At 54.5% G+C, this 12,448-nt stretch overlaps 3 protein-coding genes across 4 annotated transcripts; all 3 read right to left on the reverse strand.

Moving 5' to 3' along the window:
* Positions 1-83: 83 nt before the first annotated feature.
* LOC117839407 (protochlorophyllide-dependent translocon component 52, chloroplastic) lies at positions 84-3,342 on the reverse strand. The gene is made up of 7 exons (XM_072290831.1): positions 2,708-3,342; positions 2,419-2,606; positions 2,222-2,321; positions 1,198-1,344; positions 917-1,105; positions 624-811; positions 84-522 (listed from the first exon to the last, which is right to left on the reverse strand). The coding sequence occupies exons 1-7, from the start codon at positions 3,203-3,205 to the stop codon at positions 264-266; spliced, it is 1,569 nt and encodes a 522-aa protein (XP_072146932.1). The 5' UTR covers positions 3,206-3,342; the 3' UTR covers positions 84-263.
* A 1,729-nt stretch (positions 3,343-5,071) lies between these two features.
* On the reverse strand, positions 5,072-7,444 carry LOC117839406 (protochlorophyllide-dependent translocon component 52, chloroplastic). Its single transcript, XM_072290830.1, has 6 exons — positions 6,679-7,444; positions 6,450-6,549; positions 6,197-6,340; positions 5,895-6,092; positions 5,613-5,800; positions 5,072-5,506 (listed from the first exon to the last, which is right to left on the reverse strand). Exons 1-6 carry the CDS (start codon positions 7,371-7,373, stop codon positions 5,248-5,250), a joined length of 1,584 nt encoding a protein of 527 aa, XP_072146931.1. The 5' UTR covers positions 7,374-7,444; the 3' UTR covers positions 5,072-5,247.
* Positions 7,445-9,453: 2,009 nt separating this feature from the next.
* LOC117840289 (protochlorophyllide-dependent translocon component 52, chloroplastic) lies at positions 9,454-11,780 on the reverse strand. Of its 2 annotated transcripts, XM_034720774.2 has the most exons (4): positions 11,202-11,780; positions 10,870-11,056; positions 10,547-10,734; positions 9,454-10,448 (listed from the first exon to the last, which is right to left on the reverse strand). In XM_034720774.2, the coding sequence occupies exons 2-4, from the start codon at positions 11,032-11,034 to the stop codon at positions 10,190-10,192; spliced, it is 612 nt and encodes a 203-aa protein (XP_034576665.1). In that variant the 5' UTR covers positions 11,035-11,056; positions 11,202-11,780; the 3' UTR covers positions 9,454-10,189. The 2 variants fall into 2 exon arrangements, with proteins under 2 accessions (XP_034576665.1, XP_034576666.1); XM_034720775.2 differs by having other exon boundaries at positions 10,870-11,780.
* Between the last annotated feature and the right edge of the window lie 668 nt (positions 11,781-12,448).

A 12,448-nucleotide genomic window follows, 5' to 3' on the forward strand; every position in this document is an offset into this window, starting at 1 on the left:
TATTCATATTGCTTTGTATGGCTTACTGTTCAGCGGAACAATGGGCTTACATATTTTGCAGCAGAAAGATCATATCGCCAGCATACACTGCAAGACCTATTTGTAATTTTTACCATTGAACCAACGCTGAAATAACGTGTTGATTATATACAGCAGCTACCGTATCAAATAATTTTCTGTGCTTCCTACACATTTCTAATTTGCATTTACTATCAACACAACAAACTCCTAGCAACAAAAACGTCAGGTTTTCCTGAACATTATCACTTGTAAGCGTGGACGTAGTCTTGGAAGTAGAAGTTCTTCTGGATGAAGTTCGCTAGCCAGCGCGACGCGGCGAAGCACAGCACGGCCGCGGACACGACCGCGGCCCTCTGAACAGTCGACGTGACCAGCGTTCCCTTCGCGACGGCGAGGAATCCGACGACCGCGACCGACGTGATCTGCAGAGCAACCTCGAGTGCCTTCATGGCCTTAAGCCCGGCGCTGCAGCTCGTGCACTGCGCCACGTGCGACCAGTACCTATTGATCAGTAGATTAGCATGTCACAGTTCAGATTGCATTGTAGAATCCTGCTAGCATCACAAGTTCGGAGTTGCATTGATGTTTTCAGGCTTGTTTACCTCTCCATGAGCTGATCCTTGGTAGGGGTTGGTGGCAGCTGATCGACTTGTGGGGTTGCCCACCCAACCCGATTCTTGCAGAACTTTCTGAACCAGTTCCTGAAGGCGATCACCATGTTGTCCGATGATGTGGGCACATAGCAAGCTTTCTGCCAATTATCGAGGCCTACGGCAGCAAATTTGCGCTCCTGCGAAAACAATTCAACAGACAAGAATTACACAAAGCCTGAATCACTAAACTTTGAGATAGAGCAGAATTTAGATGTTGGTTGTGCCTACAGGACTTGAGTTACCTCAACGTGGAGGAGAAAAATGTCTGAATCCAATATAAGATTCTGGCCAACATGGTACAGCCACCGTGGTGTGATCTTGTGCAGCCAGACCCCAACGTTCCTCGGGAACGCCCAGATCACCCTGCTCTTCCCAGGAGCCACCGGAATGCAGAAGAACACCAGCAGGATCCGAGGTGTCTTCTTCTTGCCCTGACCGGCCACCAAGTACAGTGAAAAATGCTGGTGTGTTAGTTCAATGAATTAGCTTCACTTGCATTGACAAAGGGGGAGGTTATCTACACCTCTTGTGGTTGAAACGGTGTACCGAAGAACGTGCACGGTGCAGCGAACTGAAAGTAGCCCCGCTCCTGCGGTGACAGAAACCCTTGTATGTCTGCGTGCTCGATCTTCATCTTGATCGGACCACCGCCCTCTTTATCATAGTCAACTGTGAACAAAATGAAACACCCCCAATCAGCTATATATGCAGAATGCCAAGCATTGTTGTTCACTCCTTCCAGCAAGAGACTAGTGCAAGCTCAACGAATTGTAGACTGAGGCCATGTTTGTTTGAGCTTTAGCTTTCCAAGCTTTCCACAGAGCTGGTTTTTGACTTTTGCTCCCTAGAAAGGTGGCTTTCCAAAAGCTGGCTTTTGAAAAGCTAATACTGTTTGGCAACCTAGCTTTTGGAATGGTGGGATCGAGTGTCTGTTGTCAGGCTTTTCTTCAACCTTGGAGCTCCCCTGCGATGGCTTCCTGAGCCCGCCAGATCTGAGCTCCTCGGCAGCGAGCAGAGGTGAGGCTGGGGGAGACGCCGGAGGGGACGGTGAGCGAGGCGACCGGCGCGGCGAGGGCGGCCGCGGCGGCGGCGGCGGATGCTGGGAGGAGAGGCCGAGGCGCGCTGAGCAGAAGGCAGCGGCGCTCCTCGACAGAGGTGGGCTCGACCGAGGCGCTGGAGCAGGAGGCGGTGGTGCTCCTCGATGGAGGTGGGGCGGCACAGCGCGGCGGGGCGGGGCGGGACGGCGACGAGGTGGGGCGGCGCAGCGGGACGGGGTGGGTCGGCGACAAGGCGGGGCAGGGTGGGACGGTGACGGGGCGGGATGGCACGGGAAAGCTCACATTCCACTGCTTCTTAGCTTTTCATGTAATCATAGCTTATGTAGGCTTTTAGTTTTTGGAAAGCTCATCTTAGAAGCTGGTTGTTTGTTTGAGCTTTTGGCTTCTTAAGGTGGAAAGCTGCTGGAAAGCCCAAACAAACAGGAATGTCAGTACTGCATTTGCATTGACACATATAAGTTATGGTATTCATGTCAGGTCAGGGACATATCTTCCTGGATCTTCCTTCTTGCGGATGCCGCGCATTATCCCCTTGTGCGCATACGGGACGTGAGCAGGATCCATGAGGTTTTCCACCAGAACATCGTACCTGCAACGCAAGAGTGCTACAATCTATGACTGACCCGTGCAGCCGATCAACGGAGAAAGCATAGCAAGACTAAGAAAAAAAATGTTTGAGCCTTTACCCGTAGGGGAGATCCCTGATGCCGTAGACGGTGACGAACTCCGGGTCGTCAATCTCTGGGATCAATGGCGGCCGCTTCCTCTGCAGCACGTCCTTGTACTCCGGCTCGGCCCTCGGGTAGAACCACAGGATGTTGTTCTGCACCACGCAGGGGTACGACGCCACGCACGCCTTGCTGTTCGTGTGCACCTGCCGCGAGAATTGCGATTAAGAATTTGATTTCACTTTGCGGCGGCGAATGATGGAAGGAAATGGGAGGAAAATTGGTGATCGGCGGAGGCGCGGCGTACCGGCGGGCCGAGGGCGGGGGCCTGGGGGATGAACTTGCAGGCGCCGGCGCCGTCGAAGCACCAGCCGTGGTACACGCACTGGAGGCGGCCCTTGTCGTCGATGCGGCCCTCGGAGAGCGGTGCGAGGCGGTGCGGGCAGGCGTCGTCGAACACGCGCCACTCGCCGGCGCCGCGGTCGTACCAGGCGACGACGCTGAGCCCGAGCACCGTCTTGCCGTGCGGCGCGCGCGGGTCGAGGTCGCACACGGGGGCCAGCGGGTACCACTGGTCCAGCCAGTCGAACCGCTCCTGCCCGGACGGCGACGGCGCCTCCTCGGTGCGCGGCGTCTCGGTCGCCACGGCGGACACTGACGGCCGGGCGGCGCGGCGCCACCGCGGCTGCGCGATCCGGGCGCCACCGCTTAGCCTCCTGGATCCCAGCGGCGCGGCGGCGGCCGCGGCGAGGGGAAGCGACGGGCGCGAGGCGCCCGCGAGCCGGAGGAGGGAGAGGGGGTCCATGGCACGGCGGCAAGCGCGGCCACAACCGGAGCAGACTTCGCGGCGTCGCGAGAAGCAGGGAACTGGTGGCTGTGGTGTGGCGGGAGTCGTGGCCTCGTGGGCACGCGTCTCCTCTGGGTCGGCAGCGGCGATCAATTGGGCTGCTGCAATTTTGCTGTAACAATAATAAGGGTGTTCAGGAACTGGATGTTAAATTTTAGTAGGGTCTTATTGAATGTTCGGATGCTAATTAGGAGGACTAAATATGAGCTAATTATAAAACTAATTACAGAACCCCTATGTCGCGAGACGAATCTAATAGGTTTAATAGATTCGTCTCGCAAATTAGACTCCATCTGTGCAATTAGTTTTATAATTAGCCTATGTTTAATACTCCTAATTAGCGTTCAAACATCTGATGTGACAGGTACTTAAACTTTAACCAAACGGAGCACGGAGCCTAACCTCTTATGGTGCGCTAACCTTGACCGTGGACGAAGGTCCTGTTTAATAGGGGTGTTAATAACAACCTACTTTTAACATATTTTTATTACATTACCTCCCAAACACATGTGTTAAAAGGGATGTGTTAAAATTTAACACTCCCAATTTCATAAACACCTCAAGGGGGTGTTAAACCTCTCCACTTTTTTTCCACCATTGCCCCATTCTCTCTCCTCCCTCTCTCCGCCGGCCATAAATGAGGAAGTAATGGAGTCATTTCCCACCAAAAGTGTTAAAGTTTAACACACCATTCAAACATCCTAATGTGTTAAACTTTAGCCCTTATTAAAACTTTGTTAAACTTTAACACAGCTTATCCCCCGAAATCGTCTCCGCCGGCTCGTGGTCGTCGTCTCTCCTCACCCTGCCTCCCGCGCCGCCGCCAGCCTCTTGCTCAACTCTGTATCCGTCATCCTCTGCCGCCTGCCCACCCCGTCGCCTACTCCGTCGGCCCCTCGGCTCCTCGCCTCCTCCAACCGAACCCAAGTCCATCTGCCATCGCTCTCCTCTCCACCTCCAAATTAGACGCAGTGCTTCCTTCCACTCCAACAGACCGTGCCCGTGGGTTAGCTTGCGCAGGAAGGCGGGGGCACAACGAACGGCGGCGGCGGCGGCGGCGGCGGCGGCGGCCTCCGGTGCCGGAGGCGGAGCCGTCCGAACCAGGGAGTTCTGTGCAAATATACGTGCGGGGAGTTTACAAACGGACCCCTGATTTGGATCGCGACTATTGATCGCGATCCAAAATAGGGAGCTATATGAAAATATATAATTCTGAGTATTACAAATGGACCCCTGGATTGGTTCGCGACTATTGATCGCGGTCCAAACCAGGGGGCGCGTTTTGCAAATATACGACGCCGGCGTCGGAGCAGCCGACGAGCCTGCGTTGCCGCCAGCGATCTATGCTCGCATCGCCGGGATGGATTCCGCTCTAGGCTCCAGATATCACCCGTCTAAATCGCTGCCTCCGGTTCTCCTTGCCTTCCTCTCACGACCCTCGCATCCTCCGGCGATTCGGCCGCCGCGGCGCCTTGCTGTTCTTGTGCACCGCCACGATAATCGCGATAAAGAATTCGATCTCACTTTGCGGCGGCGAATGATGGAAGACAATGGAGGAAAAGTGGTGATCAGCGGAGGCGCGGCGTACCGGCGGGCCGAGGGCGGGGGCCTGGGGAACGAACTTGCAGGCGCCGGCGCCGTCGAAGCACCAGCCGTGGTAGACGCACTTGAGGTGGGTGGGCCTTGCCGTCGATGCAGGGCCCTTGGGGAGCGGCGCGAGGCGGTGGGGCAGGCGTCGTCGAACACGCGCCAACCGCCGGCCACCCTTCCTGCACTGCACCTGTCGTCTACAGCAAATCAGAGGCGATCGGTGGACCATTGGGCTGCTGGCCTACTGCAAATCAAGTTGTGCTAATCAGCAAGTTTTTAGCAAATATTGCTAAGAACGCACACATAAGAATTCCCTTTTTCTTGGCCTAAATGCTCAAGCAAAAAGAAAGAAAGAAAGAAAAGACAAGCTCTAGCAACAAAATTGCAGATCCCCTTTTCTTCAGAATGCGTCACTTGTACGCATGGGAGTAATCCTGAAAAAAGAAGTTCTTCTCGATGAAATTTGAGAGCCAGCGGGACGCGGCGAAGCACAGCGCGGCCGCAGACACGACCATGATCTTCCGAGCAACCGACTTGACCAGCGTCTCCTTAGCGACCGCGAGGAAACCGACGATAGCGACCGAAGCGACCTGCAAGGCGACCTCGAGCGCCCTGATGGCCTTCAGCGCCGCGCTGCAGCTCGTGCACTGCACGACGTGCGACCAGTACCTGTCCATGGCATCAGGAGATGAGCACCACACATTCAGTTCGTCCTGGGGTGTTTGTTGCTAACGGTGAATGTGAAAAACTTGTGGTAGATCATGGGCTTATTTACCTCTCCAAGACTGCGTCCTTGGTAGCGGTCGGCGGCAGCTGGTCAGGCTGTGGGGTTGCCCAGCCGACCCGGTTCTTGCAGTACTTCCTGAACCAGTTCCTGAATGCAACGACCATGGTGTCCGACGATGCGGGCAAGTAGCAATCCTTCTGCCAGTTATCAAGCCCTGACGCGGCAAACTTGCGCTCCTGCAAAAGGTAAATTTTCAACAAATTGAGCTTGACAATGACAGGGACTGAGTGAATGTTGCACAAAACACTCAGGCATTTGGCTTTCGATCACCTCGATATGGAGGATGTAAGCATCTGAATCCAAGACGCTGTTCTGGTTGATGTGGTAGACCCACCGTGGTATGATCATGTCGAGCCAGACCGCGAAGTTCCTCGGGAACGCCCAGATCAGCCTGCTCCGGCCAGGAGCCACCGGGACGCAGAAGACCACGAGCATGAACCGGGGCGCTTTCTTTTTCCCTGGTTTCGCCTGCAGGGCCAACGAACAATGCCGTTCTGTTGAAATGGCTCTATCTCTATGGGTTCGCCATGGCATCACCTGCATTGGCAGAGGGAGAGGGGAGGAATGCACACCTGCATGCTAGTCCCTGAACTGTGGAACGTGCACGGCGCGACGAACTTCCAGAAGCCGCGTTCCCACGACGACAGGAACCCGTCCATGCTCGCTTCCTCTATCTTCAGCTTGATCGGGCCGCCGCCTTCTTTATCGTGCTCAACTGTGAAGAAATGAACACCTTCGTTTCGTTACAAGACTGAGTGACTGACAGAACAACTTTCTTCTGAAAATTCAAAGTAATTTATTTGAATTGGTGAGGTCAGGGACATATCTCCCGGGATCTTCTGTATTGCGAGGTCCGCCTATCAGCCCCTTATGTGCATATGGGACATGAGAAGGGTCCATGAGGTTCTCTGCCAAGATATCATACCTGCAGTGGAAACAGCTCTGAGTTCTTCAATCTATAACTGAATTGTGAATGTGCTTTGCAATGGAAGAAAAGAATCATGAATGTTCAGAAGAAAGTAAAAGAAAAGGACACAAGAGGCTGAATGTTTACCCATAGAAGAGATCTCTGATGCCGAACGCGGTGACGAAGGACGGGTCGTCGATCTCCTTGATGTGCGGCGGCCGCTTCCTCTGCAGCACGTCCTTGTGCTCGGGCTCCGCCCTCGGGTAGAACCACAGGATCCTGTTCTGCACGACGCAGGGGTACGACGCCACGCACGCCTTGGCGTTCTTGTGCACGGGAGGGCCGAGCGCCGGCGCCTGGGGGATGAACTTGCAGGCGCCGGCGCCGTCGAAGCACCAGCCGTGGTACACACACTGGAGCCGGCCCTTGTCGTCGATGCGGCCCTCGGAGAGCGGCGCGAGGCGGTGCGGGCAGGCGTCGTCGAACACGCGCCACTCGCCGGCGCCGCGGTCGTACCAGGCGACGACGGCGAGCCCGAGCACCGTCTTTCCGTGCGGCGCGCCGGGGACGAGGTCGCACACGGGGGCGAATGGGTACCACTGGTCCAGCCAGTCGAACGCGCCCTCCCAGGACGGCGCATCCTCGGCCCGCGGCGTCTCGGAAGCCACGGCGTAGACCGACAGCCGGGCGCCGCGACGCCCGCGTCCTGGCGCCAGGACGGCGGCGCTGGCGCCTATCGGCCTCCTGGAGCTCAATGGCGCGGCGGCGGTGGCGGCGAAGGGAAGCGAATGGCAGCCAGGCCCGGCGCGCGGGAGCAGGAGGTGGAGGGAGAGGGGCTCCATGGCGTGGCCGCGGCCAACCGGCTAGCGCAGAGGAATGTGTCTTGGAGTATGAAGAAAGGACAAAAAAGGAAAAGATTGGCCTTGTGGATGTGGAGTGGCCGGAGTGGTCACTGCTCACTGGTGGGGGGGACGGGGACGCTATCGTGGTCGCCGTCGGCCACCAACAGAGCGGCTGGATGCGCATTGAGCAGCTACCGCGGCCTGTGCCGGGGAAGCGGTTACTTCTCACACGTGGACCTTCACGTGTGTCTTTTTGTTCCGGGCGTGTCGCCGTCGTCGCTACTCGCCGGACCCAGCTTCCGGCCAAGGCTAGGGGCATAAACCAGTTATACCGATCACTCATCGAGAGTTAGCAAAATATAAAGGAGAAAACCCCAGTTTACATGATAATTGTTTACAGCTTTAATTGGTACACTCAGCCTTCAACCGGGAGTTCGTCGCCGCGCAGGCGGATGCCGTTGCCAGGCCTTCGTTTCTCACGCCCATCTTGAGCCGCCGTGCGTGCCGTTCCGCACACCGCACCGTGCGCGCGGGCTCGGCAATGGAGGCAGCAAGTGTACAACAAGTTAATCTTGCGCGCGGCGCGGGATTTGGACATGCCAGTGCCAGGCGTCTCCTGGAACTATTCCCGGCGGAAGCAAAGGCGGCGGCGGCTGTGGGCGAGAACGCGCCGGCGCGGCGTGGCTGTCGGCATTTACGATCCGTGCGCTGCGTGTCGGGGGCGAAAAATCCCAGCCAGGGACGGTCGGAGGCGTCTGCATTCCGCGCGGCAGGACGACCGTGTTCTCTCACTATCGGCGAACCTCAACTGCCGGCGGACGGCGGCGGGGATGACAGCGCCCGCGGCGACGGGGAATCGGGGGTGGACGGTATTTCATTTACCGTCCACCCCTGGGGTCATGGAAACCGTCGAGTCGTGAACGAGTGGCTGGATCCGAGCCGGCGGAGGCGGGCGGGAGCGTTGCGCGGGCTGATTTGCGGCGATCAGCCCAGCACAGTGTCACAAGCCAACCTGTGACAGAACAACCATCAGAAGGAAAGGAAGAGCTGGGCCGGGGAAAGAGAGCCAAGAAGCCCGCAAGGAAGCTGGACCTGTGAAACAATATGTCACTGGGCTGAGCCCATGTAATCTCTGGTTTATGTAATGGTGAGGATGAGGGGGAGAGAGTGGATACGAAGATACAGACTCTGGAACCCTGAACCTCTTGCCTGTTCTCCTGAGCTCGAATCCCTCGTTGGGATTCAGCCGAGTTCTACCCCAATTCCCCTCTCCATCTCCAATCTCTGGTTTATCTGGATCTCATACGTGACATTTGGTATCAGATTCAGTTGATTCCTTGGGTCCTTTTCTCTAATTCGACTCGTTCTGGAGGTGTGTGGCAGCGGAGATCCACTCGATCTGGCGAAAGGGACGAAGGCGCCAACCCTAACGACGAGGATGGCGGGGGGCGGAGGCGAAGATCAAGGACATCAGTAAGAAGCTGGACATCATCCTAGTTTATTACCGAGGCCTAGAAACGAAGCCTAGTCATTTCTCTCGCGGCTGCGGCGGCACGCAGCTCCGTCGTCACGGCCAGTCCGCGCGCGGTGGCGCGGTTGCCGGTGGTGAGCCCGCCGCCCTCCAAGTGCAGCAACATGGAGACGGAGGTGAGGCGTTGTAGCTGAGGGAGGGGACGAAGGCCATGGAGGAGCTGCCCACCTGACCACGAGTGGCGGCGGCTACACTACCCCGGCGTTGACTCGTCAAGATCGACGACAACCCAGACCGGTGCTGCCGTGCTAGCAGGGGCAACCGGGGGTCCGGGTCCATGTCCAAATGGTGCCGCCTGCATCCAGCTACGGAGTGGGAAGAGACGGAAGAGCCGAAGAGGGCGCGATGGAAGACTGGCGTAGGCCGGTGGATAACCAGATCAGTGTTTGTGGAGACGAACGAGGCGTGCCGGAACAAATAGCATTAAGGCAGTGACTTGAGCACAAGATGGCAGTGGTGCCATGAAATGTCCGTGTCAAGAAAAGAAACGTGCAATGACAAGGAAGAGGCAACAAAAAAGGAATGGACGAGAGGGGCCACATGAGACGCATGGGTGGGCTGTAGCTTGCTCGTCCTCCTCGTACCTACCTACTACCTACCTCAATAAAAAACTATCATCTCATCTCATCTGTTGTTCCGAAGGCGGGCAAGCTACTTTTACATGTTGATGCTTCAAAAATCTTACAGCAAAAATAAATGATGGGACTTCCTCCGTTTCGGTTTATAGGTTACTTTGGCTTTATATTAAGTTAAACTTATCTAGTTTTGATCAAATTTATAGAAACATACAATGGCATCTATAATATCAAATAGATACACTATCTGGACATATTTTACGGTGAAAGTAGCATATAGCACAAGTAAAAAAAAATTAAATCATTCCAAAAATGTTTTATGGTGGATTTTCTATGAAATTCATTAGCTGTTATATTTTTTAATAAATTTAGCTAAAAGTAGAGAAGTTTTACTTAGAATAACGCTAGTAAACTATAATTTGTATCGGATGGAGTCGAAGGATACTCGTGGCCAAACTTCTTGTTAACCCGTCCACGAACCTAGGTGAGCATTTTCTAAAACCACATGAAAAAGAAAAAAATAACAAAAGCGTGCACAATAAGATCACCACCCTTCTTTTTCTTCAAAGATTTTGTATCAAAATCTAATGGCTAATGGCTAAAAGGAAAATGACTTACACTTTGTGTATAGCCTGGCTTATGCACCCTTATATCAAAAACTGTAATATCCTATCAATAAACACTAAATATCTCTTGGACTATCACTCAGTTCACTTGTAAGCATGGGCGTAATCTTGAAAATAGAAGGTCTTCTCTATGTAGTTAGCAAGCCAACGGGATGCCGCGAAGCACAACACAGCTGCGGACACTACTAAGATTCTCTGAACAACTGACGTGAGCAACGTCTCCTTGGCGACGGCGAGGAACCCAACAACAGCGACCGAGATAACCTGTAGTGTGACCTCGAGCACCTTCATTGCCTGGAGCGCAGCGCTGCAGCTCGAGCACTGCACGACGTGTGACCAATACCTGTTGAAGCCATGCGTCGTCATAATACTCATTCTGCATTATCTTATTTTCAGAGGTTCATTGTGCACTGTCGCGTGTGTGATGTTTTAGATCTTTACCTCTCCAGGAGCATATCCTTACTAGGGGTTGGTGGCAGCTGATTGACTTGTTGGGTTGCCCAGCCAACCTGATTCTTGCAGAATTTTCTGAACCAGTTCCTGAAGGCGACGACCATGCCGTCTGAAGATGTGGGGACATAGCAAACTTTGTGCCAGTTATCGAGGCCCGCGGCAGCAAAGTTGCGCTCCTGCATACGGATTCAGTAGTGAGGCGCAAATAAAGAAAAATGCTGTTATTCCACTCATCCGTTCCTAAGTCTCCAAAAATGTAATTTTCAACGCATGCATGGCAGGCACTGGGTCACAATTTTCACGCATTTTACCTCGACATGGAGGAGGACGATATCTGAATCCAATACGCTGTTCGTGTTGCTATGGGAGAACCATCGAGGTGTGATCTTGTGGAGCCAGACCCCGGTGTTCCTCGGGAACGCCCAAATCAGCCTGCATCTCCCGGGAGCAACAGGGATGCAGAAGGCCACGATCATGAACAAGCCTGCCACCAGCGGCCTGCAGGATCAAGGCACACTACCGATATGTTAAAGCTCCTCTCCGGGTTCCTTAAAAGTAGAAGAATCACTCAGGGATTGATCGATCGATCGATATAAACACAGGTTAATCTTTGCATCGACAAATAAGGAGAGGGGACGCAGACCGGTTTGGCAGCCGGTGTGCCGTGGAACGTGCATGGCGCCACGAAGCGGACGCTGCCTCCTTTCATCTTCGACAGAACCCGTGTATGTCGGTCTGATCTATCTTCATCGTGATCGGATCACCACACTCTTGACCGGCGGCACGGTCGTGCCAGGCGACGACGCTGAGCCCGAGCACCGTCTTTCCGTGCGGCGCGCCGGGGTCGAGGTCGCACACGGGGGCGAAAGGGTACCAGTGGTCCAGCCAGTTGAACGCGTCCTTCCCGAACGGCCGTGACACTTCCTCGGTTAATGGCGTCTCGGCGGCTACGGCGGACACCGACAGCCGGACGCCGCGGTCGTGGCGCCGGGCAGGTGCCGTTCAGCCACTTGGAGCCTGATGGCGCGGTGATCGCGAGGGGAAGCCAAGGGCGCCCGGTACGCGGGAGCAAGAGGTGGTGGGAGAGGGTCTCCATGGCGTGGTGGCGGCCAACGGTGAGTGCAGAGGAATGCGTACGAGGAATGCTTGGCGCGGTGTGTATCTTACCAGGAAGAAGCTTGTGGGTGTGGAGTCGCGCGTCGCGGTCGCGGTCGCAGTCCGCGTCGGGCAACAGAGACCGCCGGACAGTGCCTATCAGGAGCTGGACCGCTGGTCTAGTACTCCCTAGTTCTGTGATTGGAATGGCCAGCGATTCTTTCAGCCGGTTATTTCTTGCACATGGATCTTGTTGAGTTGTTGGGATTCATGCTCTGGCCGTGTCGTCGTCGTGGTGTCCGGTGCTGACAGCTACTACTTTGGACTTTGGAGTACGTCCAGGCCAGCTACGGAGTTCGATGATTTGCGCAATTTCCAAGAGTGAAATGATGAATAAAACTAGTCACTCCGTCACTTATTATTTATCGCTCGGGAAGTGGACACACGGTAGGCAGATAAAAAGGGACAGAGGGAGTAGGCATCTCAGTGCAAAGTTTCGTTTCACGGTTTCATATGCACTTTCGTTTCACGGTTTCATATGCTAGCATACCATTTAGATGTTGTATCTAAGGGGGTGTTTGGAAAACACATCCTAAACTTTAGGACATGTCACATCGGATGTTTGATACTAATTAGAAGTATTAAATATAGTCTAATTACAAAACTAATTGCACAGATGGAGTCTAATTCGCGAGACGAATCTATTAAGTCTAATTAGTCTATAATTTGATAATGTGGTGCTACAGTAACTAGTTGCTAATGATGAATTAATTAGGCTTAATAGATTCGTCTCGC

The sequence above is a fragment of the Setaria viridis genome, chromosome 9 (assembly GCF_005286985.2).
Source record: "Setaria viridis chromosome 9, Setaria_viridis_v4.0, whole genome shotgun sequence".
NCBI lineage: Eukaryota > Viridiplantae > Streptophyta > Magnoliopsida > Poales > Poaceae > Setaria > Setaria viridis.

What these genes read in the sequence shown, in the direction of transcription:
- LOC117839407 (XM_072290831.1), bottom strand. Translation starts at nt 3,205, where the DNA reads ATGGACCCCCTCTCCCTCCTCCGGCTCGCGGGCGCCTCGCGCCCGTCG. An exon ending in CCCCCGCCCTCGGCCCGCCG is followed by an intron (nt 2,607 to 2,707) that starts GTACGCCGCGCC and finishes TTCTCGCGGCAG; the next exon opens with GTGCACACGAACAGCAAGGC. An exon ending in ATCAGGGATCTCCCCTACGG is followed by an intron (nt 2,322 to 2,418) that starts GTAAAGGCTCAA and finishes CTTGCGTTGCAG; the next exon opens with GTACGATGTTCTGGTGGAAA.
- LOC117839406 (XM_072290830.1), bottom strand. Translation starts at nt 7,373, where the DNA reads ATGGAGCCCCTCTCCCTCCACCTCCTGCTCCCGCGCGCCGGGCCTGGC. An exon ending in GTTCAGGGACTAGCATGCAG is followed by an intron (nt 6,093 to 6,196) that starts GTGTGCATTCCT and finishes TTGGCCCTGCAG; the next exon opens with GCGAAACCAGGGAAAAAGAA. An exon ending in CTTACATCCTCCATATCGAG is followed by an intron (nt 5,801 to 5,894) that starts GTGATCGAAAGC and finishes TACCTTTTGCAG; the next exon opens with GAGCGCAAGTTTGCCGCGTC.
- LOC117840289 (XM_034720774.2), bottom strand. Translation starts at nt 11,034, where the DNA reads ATGATCGTGGCCTTCTGCATCCCTGTTGCTCCCGGGAGATGCAGGCTG. An exon ending in TCGTCCTCCTCCATGTCGAG is followed by an intron (nt 10,735 to 10,869) that starts GTAAAATGCGTG and finishes ATCCGTATGCAG; the next exon opens with GAGCGCAACTTTGCTGCCGC. An exon ending in AAGGATATGCTCCTGGAGAG is followed by an intron (nt 10,449 to 10,546) that starts GTAAAGATCTAA and finishes TGGCTTCAACAG; the next exon opens with GTATTGGTCACACGTCGTGC.